The sequence below is a fragment of the Coturnix japonica genome, chromosome 4 (assembly GCF_001577835.2).
Source record: "Coturnix japonica isolate 7356 chromosome 4, Coturnix japonica 2.1, whole genome shotgun sequence".
NCBI classification, from domain to species: domain Eukaryota; kingdom Metazoa; phylum Chordata; class Aves; order Galliformes; family Phasianidae; genus Coturnix; species Coturnix japonica.
In genome coordinates this window covers 39,036,009-39,052,077 of record NC_029519.1, presented here as the reverse complement: position 1 = coordinate 39,052,077, position 16,069 = coordinate 39,036,009, and the positions used below count along the sequence as shown (strand labels likewise).

At 33.8% G+C, this 16,069-nt stretch overlaps 1 protein-coding gene and 1 long non-coding RNA gene across 3 annotated transcripts in view; one reads left to right on the top strand and one right to left on the bottom strand.

Moving 5' to 3' along the window:
• The window catches only part of GLRA3 (glycine receptor alpha 3), a 63,215-nt gene extending 50,263 nt beyond the window's left edge, over nucleotides 1-12,952 (top strand). The window contains exons 7-10 of one of the 2 annotated variants that reach the window (XM_015861832.2): nucleotides 375-589; nucleotides 1,818-1,964; nucleotides 5,074-5,193; nucleotides 9,238-12,952. In XM_015861832.2, coding sequence (XP_015717318.1) covers nucleotides 375-589; nucleotides 1,818-1,964; nucleotides 5,074-5,193; nucleotides 9,238-9,507 — 752 coding nt within the window. In that variant the 3' untranslated portion in view covers nucleotides 9,508-12,952. The remainder of the gene's footprint in view (nucleotides 1-374; nucleotides 590-1,817; nucleotides 1,965-5,073; nucleotides 5,194-9,237) is intronic. The other variant, XM_015861833.2, reaches the window with a different exon arrangement.
• Nucleotides 12,953-13,791: 839 nt separating this feature from the next.
• The window catches only part of LOC116653373, a 36,632-nt gene continuing 34,354 nt past the window's right edge, over nucleotides 13,792-16,069 (bottom strand). The window contains exon 3 of the long non-coding RNA XR_004307043.1: nucleotides 13,792-15,253. This is a non-coding gene — a long non-coding RNA (uncharacterized LOC116653373). The remainder of the gene's footprint in view (nucleotides 15,254-16,069) is intronic.

Genomic DNA, 16,069 nt, shown 5'->3' with positions numbered 1-16,069 from the left:
ATAAAGTTGAACCAAAACATAATGGGAGTACAAGGTTTTTCTTTGCATCCAATAGTACTTCCAAACATTAAGTGGGATAAAAAAATGTGATCACACAGAGTAATTTTCCTACATCACATTGATGTGTGTCTCTAACATCTCGTTGCTTTTATAAAGAAATAAGTGTTCCAGAGCTTATTTAATTTTTAAATTTGCAGTTTTTCAGGCCACTTTCTTTCCCACAGTTAATCCCTTTGTAATGGCATCATGTACACATTAAAAGTCACAGAAGGGGAATTAAAACACCATTCATTAGAGAAGAAATACATTTGATGCAGCATACACTCTAGAAAACTATGCAATTCTATTGAATATTTATTCTTTGTTATAAAAAGGAAAGTTTACATGTATTGAAGTCCGATTTCACCTCGAGAGACAGATGGGTTACTATCTCATCCAGATGTACATACCAAGTCTTTTGATCGTGATTCTCTCCTGGGTGTCATTTTGGATCAATATGGATGCAGCTCCAGCCAGAGTGGCTTTAGGCATAACAACTGTACTGACCATGACAACACAAAGCTCAGGCTCACGAGCATCACTTCCAAAGGTAGGTGGAATTTCCTGTGTGTGTACTGCATTAGTACAAAATAAAAACATTATGTGGCAAATAAACTCCTTAAGTCAATCCGATACATTTTAATTAATAACACTTATTATTCTGAAGGAGGTAAATAGCTTTGAAATATTTATCCAATTGCATGCTAAATACCATAGATCTCAACAAGCGATGAAAACAATGTTTGTGTGTACCAAATGAGTGCTGTTTGAAATCAGTCAAGTAGCTTGTCCTTTTCTGGATCCCAATATCTAGCAATGTGCTACCAAATATGACTGAATTTCTAAAGGGAATTGCTTTAAAGACTGTTTTTCCTTTCAGTTGTTATTCCTTTACCATCTTCATTGCAGTTAGTGGGGGGAAAAATGTATACAATAAAAACTAATTCCACTTCTGTATTAGTTTTAATACGGATTTTTAAAGTAAGTTTGCTGCTTACATTTTTCTACATTTTTTTTTTGTATATGGATCTTAATCTGCCTGAGTGTAGCATCAGCAGATGAGAAAATGAAACACTGTAAAAACTCTGAAAAGCAAGAACGTAAGGGGTTACCAAAGGGAGATGCAGACATATTTTTCACATTCTTGAGGCCTGATGCTAGCTCTGCTGTCTCAAATGATAAAACTCTTGTAAATCTCTACACAGAGAATGTTCCATATTTGCAGTCCAGAGCTGCGTGTCCTGGAGCTGAGCTTGGCAATGAAGGACTGCAGTGAGTTCATCAGTTCTGTAACTCATTTTCAGTACTTCTACTGAATATAAATCTATGTCTTTAATTTACTTTGCCTGTATTAGCAGAAAAAATAAGCATATCAGAGTTTTGCATCTCACGTCTTTCACCTTATTTCTATCTGGGAACATTAAATAAGTATAACAGAATAATTCTTAGCATCATTCACAGATCTCACTGGGAGAAATGGAGGAAGAGCATGTGATCATTGTGGATTACTTGGATTTATAATAAAATATAGAGTACATTAAGAGAAACTGTTTGGAAGAAAAACAAACACATTTGTGAAGGATGATACTTAAAAATGATCATTAAAATATAAGTAATCTACTGTTTTCTCTCTTATTATTGAACTTTCATGTGAAAATTTGTTTCACAAAAGATTGCTAGGATTTGAAGATATTAATGAGCTTCTTCCTCACATGAAATGCTACACTTTACATCTTTGCTTAGAAAATATTCAGTCTTCTTCTCTATTTTCTTCTTAGGTGTCATATGTCAAAGCAATTGACATCTGGATGGCTGTGTGTCTGCTCTTTGTATTTTCTGCGCTTTTGGAATATGCAGCTGTAAATTTTGTGTCAAGGCAGCATAAAGAACTCCTGCGATTCCGGCGGAAGAGGAAGAAGAACAAGGTAAACATAACAGCATTCACAGCTTGGAAGGGACTAATTTATGCTGGGATATGGGCTCAATTTGGTAAACACACTGCTGCTTAAAGTGGCAATATAAATAAAATGGCAGCACAGAATGAAATCCACTCCCGGCATAGGGTCACTACAAGGACTACATGCTGCATAAATCCAACTTGAATTCTCAAAAGGAGGATTAAGAGGGCTATAAATGAAGCATGGGCCATGTGGGAGCCATCTGCACATACACGAATTTGCTGCGTTAGAAAAGTCAGATTATACTTCAGTGGATCAATATGACTGGTACTTGCAGCACTTTGTACAGCATTAAGATTCAACAAATATTGTTCCTTATTTCACTCTAGTATGCAGTTCAAAGATTTAACAGCTGTATTTCATGTATTTTTAACATAGAAATTAATTTTTGAATTGATTTTATTTGTGGGATATACATTTTTTAAGGGGTCAAGAAGGGTATTTTCCCATGAGTCAATTTAGTGTAAATTGTTCATGCAATTACCAAAGAGCTTTAATAGAGCAGTGGCTACTTACTTATATTTATTTTATGGCAGAAGCATATCAACTACTTTTAAAGGAAGTCACTGCTAACGTGCAAAGTCTAGCAAGTAAGGTTAGAAGTTTAAATTTGTGATAAGCAAAATGTTTTACAACATGCAAAAGTGCCTACTCCTGATTTTTCCAAGAGAAAATACTTCTTCAGCCTTCTCATTGAATGAGTACCCACCACTACTGTCATACAGAGCTTTTCACTGGCATTCAGTCAACACCTACAGTGCAAATGGAAGTCTGACTGTAGCAACATGACAAGTTCAGACATCTTTCATTCCTGAAGACTAAACTCAATTTATTCCTTGCATCACAAGAAGTTCATTTCCAAGTTGTTTTATTTTTAAACTTTTTACTTAGATGACGTTGAAAATCTGTAACTCTGGAAAGCATATCTAAGCAGTGTCAACTAGTAAGAGTTCCTATTAAAAGACAGGCTAGACATTCATATAAAAAAGACATTTTTGTAAGTTTGCATCTTCCTGTGTGCTCAGACTTGTTCAGGTGCATACAGAAACTCATTTACCATTGCTTAGAGGGTGATTCAGACAGTGTGTGTCTGCTTTCAAAATCTCTCCCCATTAAATATATGTATATTATTATTTTTATTATTTGGTTGCTGACAGCAGCAGAAAAATGTACTTTCTGTAACACAATTGAGGACGGTAGGATATTTTGTTTGGTTGGGGTTTTTTTGTTTGTTTGTTTTTCCTTGTGGCAGTGTGTTTACTTGAAAATATGGCAGCTTTCTAAAAGCTGCTTGAAGATTTGGACTGTGGGGGATAGGCTGGGCAGATACAGACTACTGGGCAGGTGGGCCGTGACAGTTGTGTCCCATGTCAGATATAAACTGTGTTGAGTGATATTTCATGTGAGTGTACTTTCAGTCTATTTTTAATGGAATTAAGTATTTTGCTGGACTGGTTTGTACAATCCTTTCCCTCAGGGCATGTTTCCCACACTTTAGCTTACTGTCATCCTCCTTCCCTGGAAATTCTGTAAGCCACATAGTTTCTAAAAATCATATTTTCAGCATTAGGTGTAGCCAGTAACAGCTGCAAACAGCCAAAGGATCAAATCCTGCAAGTAATATACACATGATTATGCAAAACAATTTGCTACTTGACTTTTTAACAACAGCATAAAATTCATCCATATCAAGATTGTGAACTTCCATAAATTCCAGGTCTTTTTCTAGAACTACTGCAGAACCATTTTATTTCATGAAATTGATTATTCTGTGCTAAACATAGCGCCTTGCTCATACACCTACTGATTATGGCCCTATATTTTTGGGACTCTCTGTTCAAATTGCTGGATTAATTTTGGTTACAAACATATGCTCAGATAGATTTGCTTTATTCTCCAAGTTTGGTGTCTTTCATAAATATAATTGTAATAATTGGTTATTCTTTCTCACTACTGATTAAAAACATAGGAAGATATAAATACTCCTAAGAACTATATGATCAAACTCTGAAGAAAATAATTGAATTTCAAGAAAAACTATACAGTTGTACACAGTACAATGTACAGAGATATATCAAGAGGTTTTAGCACCTAAAGCTCATCTGTCTTTGCCATTTTCCTTATGTTTTGGGTTTTTTTTTGTTTTTTTGGTTTTTTTTTTACCACTGCTTCCTTCTTACCCACTTTAATACAGTACTTGCTGCCTCTATTCCTGGGCAACAGTAGTTGAAACATCAAAGATGATTCGTAGGTATAACTGCACCCTCTGGCTACCATTTTTATGGTTGTAACTAGGGACTTCACTTACTACATCCAAATAACTGAAAGGCATATTGCTTTTTAGAAGCCCAATACAATTCCTACAGAAGTGACAAAAATTTGTAGATGCTTTGAGCAAGTCTGGGATTTTATTATAAACACACAATTAAAAACAGAAAAACAGTTATTGCAGCATAATATGAAATCTATCCATTGCTTTTTTGTCCAGCAGGCATCACAATAGGAGATTATTTTTTTGTTTCTTTATAATTACAGAAATGGCAAAATACATCTTGAGAATACATAAATTTTTGCTTCCAGTTTAAAACATTATTTGGTAGTCAGCATCTGATTTATCGTGCTTTAATTCTGTCTGGGAAGGAAATCTATCTAATGAACACAAGTTTCACAAATATTATATTGCTAATGTGATGAAAACACTTTCAGAATGAATGAATATGAATTGTTTATTTAAATGTACCCTTCTTTAGGTCTTGAGAAGCAAAAGAAAAAAAAAACTGTCAGAATTAGATGAATTGTATAGAACCACCAAGACATACCTATAATCAGTGCTTATACTTAGTTGCATTTGTTCTGTGTGGGGAAAAAAGCACGAACTGTGTACCTATGTTAAATACCAGTGATTTTAGATTAGCTTTTAAAATATTTAGTTTTCAAGAATTCTATTTTCCAGAATCTAAAGATCACAGGTATCTTTAGTGAGGAAAATAGACATGCAAACTAGATTGTCTTTAATGGTAATCACACCTCTTTTCTTTTGTTTTCTTTTTGGTCAACTCATCCATTTTGCTGAAAGTATTTTGAGGGAATTCTTGATGGAAATGAAATCAATGAATCATTTCAGCATAGCAATGGCTTGAGATGTGCAGGACCTATAGACGGGACTTTGCCTCAAATCTACAGTACAAATTTAAGGGTAAACTATGAAGAAGATGTCCCATTTGTCAAAATGTGATATCCAGTCATTAACAGGGGCCCTGTCCTTTTGTCTGAAATAATGTCTTCCCATGTGGATTCCATTCATTGCTACCTGTATGTGATGACGTGAAATGTTAAGAAAGGTATCTGTCTCATTAATTTTGTAATCTATTTTGAGCTGTTTAAATCTGAATTAAAACATATTAAAATTCTGTTGTCTGCAATTGCAAAGAATCAGTGACAGCAATTCAAGGGGAAATCAATTGGTACCAGATTACAATTTAAAACCAAGCCGTCTGCAGTGCAGAACAGTTAAGTAGTAAACAATAGTGTTCAAATAACCAAAGCCACAGCTTCAAATAAATCCTCAAACTCTTACCAGAACCTGCAGTCAAAAGGCCACAGAGATATTTTTAGGATTTATGCATACTATTCCTCAAGAGATGTGTATTATTAAATATGCAAAGAGAAAGAGCACAGTCACATGACCGCAGAAAGTGAAAGCTTTTTAGTACTTTATAGCTGAGTATTCTGCAGAACTATGCTGGTAAGAAAATAAACTAATTATTAAGATTTCCTTGGGCCTTCAAAAAATTCTACCTTTTAAATTAAAATACATTATCTAAAATTATCATTCTTTGATTACAGCAATTTAGATAGAGGTAATAACATATTAACATGTAGTATAACTTTCATATTGCTAGTACCAAAGCAGTATTTGTGAAAAGCACATTCATGCCAAAGCTTTATTGAAGTTCATTTGCATTTAAACTTTAGAAGTTTTATCTAAAATTTAAAAAAAAACACATTATTTTTAAACAATTATGCACTAAAATGAATACACACACACACAGAAAACAACTTCATTATTACATTTTGAAAGAATAAACCACCCCAAATGCAATAGACTTCTCCAAGTAGACCCACTGTCAAGATATTCCACAAAAATGTACAGGGTATCCATTAGATAAGTTCAACAGCTGTGACAGCCTTGGCAAACACGTGGATTATCAGAAATATTTCTAGTAAAACAAAAAGGGCTGTGGCCAAGTCAATTTATAAAAGCACATGGAGTACTACTGTCATTTTATATTAATGCCCTCAAAAAAGCACTCAGATGTTATTATCAACAATAATAGTAACTGCATCTTTCCCATTTTAAGAGTGCCCTTCAATATAAATCTGTTCCAAAATCAATGCTTTTTATACACTACAAACCTGCTAGAAAACTTCAAGAACTACATCTTAGATATTCCAGCTGGTACACCAGAAAATAATTATGGTAGTACCCAGTGCTCTGTAAGGTGCCCTTTCCTGTGTATTCATTATAGCCCCACCACTTGAGTGTGACTTGTCAGGCTTCAACCACCCTGCCTGCCATCGTGGAGACACCATCCATCCAACATCATTGGGCTAGAATTCTAGAATAATCTTCACATTGGCTCCTCAACAGCAAAGAGTACTTCTGATCAATCTGCTTGTAGATTAAGTTCAGAATGTCTACAAGAAAAAATAAGCAGGGATCTGGCCTTTGAAACTATTTTTAGAGGACTGCTCAACTCGGATAGATACAGAATAGAGACAGTAAAGACAAAGCAGAGTGCCTCATCCTTAAAACATAACCAACTGAAATCGGCTACTCAGCAGAATTATTTTATAATCATTTTGAGCAGATGCAATCATAAACATTATCTTCTGGAGAACCAATTTACAGATCTTTGTATGTGTAAAGTTCCTGAAATTGCAAGTACAGCCTAAATTCTCACTTCTACTGTATTTTTAACTCCTGTTAACTGGAATACATCACTACAACAATTCTGGAATACAATTACTATTAAAATATTATTTCCTATTGTCAGTGGTTTACAGGCTGGTTCGGCTCAGTTCTGTGACTGATACAGATACAAGTCGGACAACTGAAAGGAGAATCTCAGTCATCCAGGAATACTATAAGTGAAGCCTGCAGTTAAAAAGTTTGGAAACAGGAGTAGTATCACTTGCTAAAGAGGCCCCAATACAATGAACTATAAGAAAATGAAAAGAGATGATCACAGATGGATCATGTCATACCATGGGGAAGAATCGCAGATAGAAATCTGTGTGGAGCCTCAAAAAATTAAACCATGACACCTTTTTTTCTGACAGGAGAGGAACACTACTGTAGTAATTTGTTTTATCACGTCATCAACATTCATCCTAACATTTTGTATTTCTGTTGCTCATCTCCATGTGGAAGTAAATCAATGATTTTTTTCCTCATCCTTTGGTTTCATGTTAATTTTCCTTTTTTATTTTTTTTTTTTGTTAGTGTTTTTATATGAGAAATATGTTACAGATTTAAAGTATGGCAGCTTCAGTGAACTGTAGTCGTTTATAAGTGTATTCAGTTTAAATATATGAAAAAGTACTGTAATTAGATTACAGCTACAGCAGTTGTGTGATTCAGCCATGCTGAATGTTCATGCTGTTCACTTCAAACTTACTAATTTATATACATTCTCTTGCCAATAACTGATTCAACTAATATTGCTAACAGTGTTATCTGGTAGTTTTCTAAATGAAGAATTTTTTTCTTCTACCAAGTACTATTTAATCAAAGCTTTAATATGTTCTGAATTAATCATCCATTCAAAAACATTTTCAAATGTACTGACATTTTCAAAATTGAGAGTTTTGAAGTTGAGATTTAAGCAAAGATAAGTGAGAAGTTAGCACACAAAAAAAAAAAAAAAAGAAAAGGTTTACCTAAAACACAAAAGCTTCAGAATTATTGAACCAAAAGACTAATTACTTTACTTACTGTGGTAAACGTAAAGTTTATATCATTTTCTTTTAAGCAGAGTTTCAAAATATTGAAATTTTTCGTTCAACAGAAAAAAATGACTGCTTCTCCCTCTTATTTGAATACTTACAGAAATGGTTTTCCAAAAAAAGAAATAAAATGCTAAGAAATTTTTAATAAGAATTTTTAAATGAAATAAAATGTTATATTTTGTCACACTTTACAGAATCCTAGACTGTTAAACCAAGTAGGTTAAATTAGACATAAAAAATAGGAAAAGATTTTTTTTAATTGTGAATGCCATCAAAATCATAGAACTATCCTTGAGTAGCATATACAGTATAAAGATATGTTGAAATGTATTTCAAAATGAAATTTGGTGCTGGCTTTGCAGTCTAGTTATTATTTATCACTCTGCACTTGTACCTCCTCTATAGAGAATATTTATAACCAGATAAAGAAATATACAGTTTCCAGACAGAAGCCACATTCCTGAAACCTATGCTATGAAAACATATATATATCTTCAAGATCATTTACTTTTGTATTCCTATCTTGTGATTTAAAACCGCTTTCACTCACAGCTACCTGAATTCAGGAAGTTTTTTACAGTTTTCACCTTAATTGTCAGTCTTAAAATCCTGGCCTTCAGCTTTCATTTCTTTTATTTTACAATTTATTCTATATATTATTAAGATACTAATTTTATTTAAAATATTTTATACTATTTCTATCCTAAACTAAGATACTTTACATACTGCTTGCTTTATCTGACACTCAGGCAACAGCAGAAATAACAAAACACGAAGATAAAATAGTCAGAATTCTCATTAATGAACACTGTTACTGCCTGTATGGCAGGTATCACTAGAAGCCATACCATCCTTTTAAGCAACATATAGTTAAGGGATGCTGTCTGAAAGAACTGTCTTCCCAGTTGAAGACTGCAGGCATTTACCATAAATGCAGAAAATCAAAACAAATAAGAAGATGTGTGCCTCATTATGACTAGTTTCCTAAGCCAGTAAACTTGTTTACTAAGCTTTCTCTTTTCTCTAAATAGATTACAAAGTCAAACAAGTAGAAAAATTTTGCACTCAATGGAGCTGCTGCAGTATTTTGACATGAACTATGGGCTGAAATTTCAACCACTTAAACAGTAGATTCAAAAATATCACTGAGGTAAAAATGTAGTAAATGATATTTAGTAACTGGCAAGATTTCTGTAAAATCTTGTTTATTTGTTTTTCCATTCAACAGGATGACGATGCACGGGAAAGTCAGTTCAGCTTTACAGCATATGGAGTGGGGCCATGTCTGCCAGCAAAAGATGGAGTGGCACAAAAGGGGCCAAATAATCCTGCTCAAGCTGCGCCTAAAAGCCCTGATGAGATGAGAAAGGTATTCATTGACAGAGCCAAGAAGATAGACACAATTTCCAGAGCTTGTTTCCCATTAGCCTTTCTGATTTTCAACATTTTTTACTGGGTAATTTACAAAATCATAAGGCATGAAGACATTCATCAATAACAAGATTGAGGCTTGAGGTCCATAGAGATCTGTCTGTCACGGTCAACAGGAGGCTTTCTGTAAGACCCATGCATGTGAAGAGTGAATGGGAAAACAAAAAGCACTGAGAAGGGGAAACAGATCCTGCCTACTTTGAAAAGCCCATTCACAGTGGAACGGAAGAATGACACAAGAAAAGACACCTGCAACTGCAAAGTTTCTATGTCAAACTAAACATTAGCAACTCATCGTAAATCGCTCTCTACTCAAGCTTTTCTGCCAAGTGTTTATACATACTGTTACATAGTAGTATAATTGTACAGTACTATTTGACGTTCCTTACTGTTTTTTAAAACTCTCATGAATTTTAAATCAAAAAAAAAAAAGAAAAAAAAAAAAAAAAAGATGCAGAATCCAGAATAGCCTATGTAAATCCCATAGTACTAGAGAATATATTAGTATTTGCTACTTAATTTCAGTTTTACAAATAATGATAAATTACATGAGATTAGATATTTAAGGAATCTTTCTTGTCCTAAGGACAGGATCTTTGGTTTTGCAGTGTGCACAGTTGAAACAATTAATTAATGTAATTTATCCAGTATGCTTTTTGTCAATCTCCTGGGCAGTATGAGTTGAAATATTCTCAGCTATCACAAAATATTTACAGCTAAATGGCCTATATATCACCTGGAAAATACAACATTTGTAAAGTATTGATTCCTGTAAAAGACTTTTTTTCTTTTAATTACCGTATAGTATGAAAATTTAAACTTAAATTTTTTTTAAAATCCTTTTTATAAATTCAGAATTTTTTTCTTAATTGACAAAAATCATGCAATATTTGAGATAGACAAACTACATCAACATTTTGCAAAGCTTCATTTTAATTCCGGGCAAAGAGATATTGGATCAAAACTAAAAGCAAATAATCAACTGCTTTACTGAAATATTACAAGGATGAGTACAGCTGTGTTTATCCATATACATTTTCTACATGTTACATATATCACAAGAAGGTTAATGTAGGAACAGATCATACAGTAGTTTTCTGTAGTATTCTTTCAGTATGTTGATATGATTGAGGCACTGATTAGGTAATACTTCACAATTTTGGAGAAAAGAAAAAGTAACTCCTAAAACATGAAAAGCAATCTGAGTATTTTTTTTTATATTTATTATGTTTCATGTAATAAATATGAAACCTATTAATACTCAGAGATGTTTTCCTTCTTTGGGACTAAATAAGTCAATAGTTTCTTCTTTAAGTTGTAAGAAAATAGGTCATATTTATGACGTAGCTTGTAGACAGATGTTCAGTCTTGAAGTTCTTGTCTGCTGAAAAACAACAGTATGATAAGATATAAATCTAATATTTAGAATTACTCATTACATAAAAGTCCAGTAAACGAGGCTGTTTCTCATTGCAAAATATTTTTGTTTTGAACATGTTTTGAATGTTTGCTTTATTATTGCTCAGCACATGTATACAAAAGCAAAATAGAGCTGGAGGCAAACATCTGGTGCACTGCCAAAGGCATGCTGCATATGAAGTAATGGAAGCAATGTAACTCTGCACTGAGGATTATAACATAGCAACCTTGGGTTTGGTTGAATTTGTTGTCCTTTTGCTCCAAGGATTAGTTAGAGAGTTTCTAAAATAGTTGCTCTGAGATTTTATTCAGCCATATCAGAAAATTTATAATTCGCCTTCATTTTAAATGCTATTATTTTTAAAATAATATATGTAAACTTTTTTTTTTCTCCTTTTGTTATCTGACATGAACTCAATTCACTTTAAATATATTTTTTTTCCTGTTACTTCTTCGTATTTGATTTGTAAAAAATTCCGTTCATTTATGAACAGAGGTGCTCAACCATGTACCATGAACTTACATAACTAGTTGGGTTATATATTTCTCCCTTTAAGTTGTCATGAACCGTGTCAGGCAAAAAGGGATATTAATTTTTTTCATCTAGTCAACAGTCAAGTCAACATGATCTTTTTAAGAACCATTTGAAGTATTGGACTGGACTCATAACCAATAAGCAATCATATTAAAAACTGGCTTATCTCAAGTCTTTCCCTACAAAACAGCTGACTTCTCTTCAATAAAGAATTCTTAATTGAAGAGGTAAGTGCATAAGTCTAGATCAGAAGAACTGCTAGTGATTCTATTTTATAATTCCTAGTTATTCTGTTTTCTAGCCATTACAATGGGAAGCAAAGTAGAAAACTTAAATTTAGTCTTCTAACAAGGCATACTGAAAATAAAGAGATTTAAATATTTTTATAGCATAAAAATTCTACAGCACTGCTGAATTCTATTTTAAGTAACACATTAGTAAGAAAAGTATTAAAAGTATTTCAAATAGGAGAGAGAATAAAAAATGGCTCCATGATGATGTGTTCAAATGTAAATACATTTGGCATGTAATCTGCTGTCCTGAGGTAAATAAAGATTTTCCATTTCAATGTAATGGAACCAAGATCTCTCCGCTGATTTTATTTATTTATTTTCATACAGGAGCTACAACATTTGCCAACATAATGGAAGCCTATGCAGTATACTAAACCCCAGGTATAACAAAATGAATTTAAACTTCATTTAGATTATTCCTAAATGATTTAGGGTAAAGTCACTTAGTAGAGAAAGAAAGAAATGTCAATTGAGTTTATAACAAAATTCAAGGCAGGAATGGCTGTTACTCACCGCTGACTATGGGAAATTTCCAAAAACACAGGCAGGCATGCCAGCTCTCTGCTGAAAACAGTATCAACTACTACTGTCTTCAGGTAAGATTAGCAAGGGAACTGATTCCTTTTTAACTGCACAATGAAGTACAGGGGATTAGATTACAAAGGTACGAGAATGAAAGGGTGTTCTTCCATGTTCTTTAGACTACAACTGATACAGTCCTGCAAAATAACCAGTTGAGAGGCAGAAAAAGAATCAAGATGCTATTTCATAGAACTTCTACACATAAAATAGACCCTATTCATTAACTTGAAGTAGATTTTACCCCACTGTAAGTGAATTTGTGCTTAAGAGATTATTAGAAAATCCAGTCTAAAAGGCTGCTTGTATACACAATTCCTATGGAATAGGCTACACCCAACACACCTCTGCCCTAGGTAGCATAGGTACAAACTGTGTTGTTCAGGTTATTCTTCTGTGGTATCTAGATCAACCCTGTATTTCAAAAATGAAATTGTGGCACTAGAAAATCCATGCAATGCAGTGAAATGCACAACAGAGAGAGCCCAGAGCATCTGGAATCTCACTCACGGTGGTCTTTTAATCCTGTACTAGAGATATACCAAAACCATGCATCCCTCAATAAAGCCAAAGGCTTCAGGTCCTCAAAAGGATAATAAAGGTTGCTCAGAGGTGCAGCAGATATACTTGAATACCAAATTCCTGCTTAAATTCCACATAGCAAAATGCATTTTGTTTTGTTTTTTTTAAAAACTATGAAAATATCAGAGAAATAGAGTTACTTAGAGGGTCATCTTTTTTCTCAATAATGTTGATAAATTAGAGATGGCTTGAATGAGAAAGGAAAGAAGAAATGATAGTGTTATACTGTTTTGAATTTAGTTATTTTTAAATAAAGTACATATTCCTTTTAAGGAATTTTGACAGCAAGTACAACTACTTAATTAGGTTAGAAGAACCCAGGAAGAACATGGGATTTAATTATCATTTTTGGTTTAATAGCATATTAGTTTTCTTTCTATTCTCTTTGTTAGAGCTGGTTTCATAAACTTTTTATAGACTCCTTTATAACAAATCCATTGTGATGTGTGAGAAATGATTCTCTTTAATCTCTAGAAAGTATTATATTTAGATGGTTTAGCTGTGCACTTTACATTAAAGAAATGAGGCGTTGTTTCCACTTTGTACTATAACCTATTATAGAACTGTAGGATGCTAATGTAGATAAGATAAAATGTATAAAAACTTATATTTTTGATAGGAGGGAAAGTCTTCCTTATCCTTAAAAAAAATTTTATTATTTTTAGCAATAATTTTATATTACACAAAAATGGACTTATTTATACAGTACCCAGCCCAAGCTGAGATGTTTTGTTGCAAAAGGTAGATATATTTTATGTATAACTTCTCTCCTTTGAGCTTTCATAGGAATTAATACAATCCAACAGAGCAGAATTTGGCCTTATACTGTGAAACTGCTGAGTGAGCTATTAATTCTGGCAGTAACCCTGTTAGGTAATAAAATAACTTTTTCCACATCTTACTATACAATCAGAATAATATCATGGGTTTCTGTTTTTTTTTTCTTTTCGAGAAAACTAATAAGAAAAAAAATATATATAAATCACAAGCTAAGCTTCTTGTTAATAATAAAATAGGTGTTTTAGTTTTAAGTGGTTATGGAGAAGGTGCCTTCAGGCAATACACATCACCTACAGTAGTTACTGACATACAGTTTGGAAGGCTTGTGGAAGCAGGTTAGATTGCTAGAAGCAGTGGGTTAAATGCCAGAAAAATGTTGGCTTATCCTGTATTCTTGACATTCTTGAATATTACTGCACTTCTTCACTTTTATCTTTGTGAAATATGCAAGAAACATTTATTATGTTTATATTTTATTGCATAACAGAGTGATGTTGATAGACAAAATGGACTGAAGTAGTTACTGACGTTCCAGGAATGTGTAATTGTGAGCTGTATTAGAGGAAATTGTGCCATAAGCTTTTGCCACAAAGTTTTAACATAATATATATATTTTGTGTGCTAGTGACCCCAGATTTTCAAAGGATACAGAGGGGGAAAAAACTAAAAATATATAGTGTATTAATAACTTGTCTGTGAGTTTTAAACATTCGCCTGTGAATTCTGTCTAGTAACATCCAATGACAATTTCATCTCAAATGCTTCCTTTTTGGTAAAACTGTTAATATGTAATGCATGGATTTGATTAAAGTTCTTTTCATTGTATTACAGTATCATATTGCACTTAAACTGACATTCTCTGTAGACAGATGTCTTAAAATATGTGAAAATTATGGTGTCACCACATCACTGTAGATACTTTGTTCAAAAATAATAAAAAACATTTTTTCAGAAAACGCAATTATTTTTATGTCATTCCAGGCAGCATGTTTAAAAATACAAGAGGAACTATCAAAACCATTTCAACAATAGATTGAAGCCCTCACCAGTAGTTAAGGCACATTACCATTTAAGTATATCATGACTGGAAATGTGAGAGAAAAAACATGGCAGAATTGAATAATGAAAAAAAAAGCCTATTGTGAAACCTTAGAGAAAGTTCTGTTGGTAAATGCCTACTGAAATACGCCCAGCCATACCAAAGCTTCCTGCTGATATTATTAGAAATGCAAAGTATTTTGCTTGCAGCAAAATAGTCTGATGGGCCCACAGGCAGGTCTATGGGATCTGCTAAATATTTCTTGTTAGCAAATTGTTTCAAGATAATTGAACTAAAATTAACACATAAGAGGTATTTTGAGAATAGATCAAATTATTCTAATCTGATTATAACAGTGTTTATATACTTATAAAAGGCTTACATATGGTTTTCTTAGTAACAGCCACATGTCACTGTGATGCCACCTAGTCTAAAAGTTCTTAGCAGCTTCAGTGCAGATGCTTAGTCATGTCCACCTTTAGACGACAAAGCACAGCATCAGCTTGACACTGTTAGTAGGATGTGTTCACACACAATCTTCTACAGATGCAGCTGCTTTCATGTTGAGGTGCATAGTTCTCAGAGCCTGAAAGTTACAGATACATAGTATTAGGTAAGCAACAAGCACTTAAACAAGAACATAATAGCCAGATAATGCAGTGGCGAGTTAAAGAAGATATGGATATAGATATATATACACACACACACATATATATACACACACAATACGTAAGAATATTGCCATTTTTGGAAAATAAGCATTTCAATATTTGCTTTACAGAATCACAAAATCACAGAATGGTGAAAGTTTAAGGGACCTCTGGGTCCCTCTGCACCAAACTCTGCTCCAGCACAGACACCCAGATCAGGGTGCCAGGCCCATGCCCAGGTGGTTTTGGAAGATCTCCAATGAGAAGACTCCACAGTCTCCCTGGGCAGCCTGTGCCAGCACTTAGTCACATTTCCTGGCGTTCAGAAGGAATCTCTTTTATGTCAAATTGTGCATTACTGCCTCTTGTCTTGGCATCAAACGCCATCTGAAAATGGTCTGTCTATTTATACCTTCCCATCAGATATTTGCAGACACTGATAAGACTGACCCTAAGTCTTCTGTTTTCTAGGGTGAACAGGCTGACACAGTCTCTCCTTACAAGAGAGGTGCTGCAGTCCCTTAATCATCTTAGTGGTCCTTTGATGGACTCACTCTACAAACTCTTGTACTGAAGGACTCAGACCTGGAGCCAGTACTGCAGGTGTAGCCTCACCACTGCTAAGCAGATTCACCTTTCCCAGCCTCCTGGCAGCACTCTTCCTAAAACCATGGGAGCATTAGTCATCATTCCCACGAGTGCACCATGGCTTATGTTCAGTTTGGTGCCCAGCAGGACTTGCAAGTCCTTTT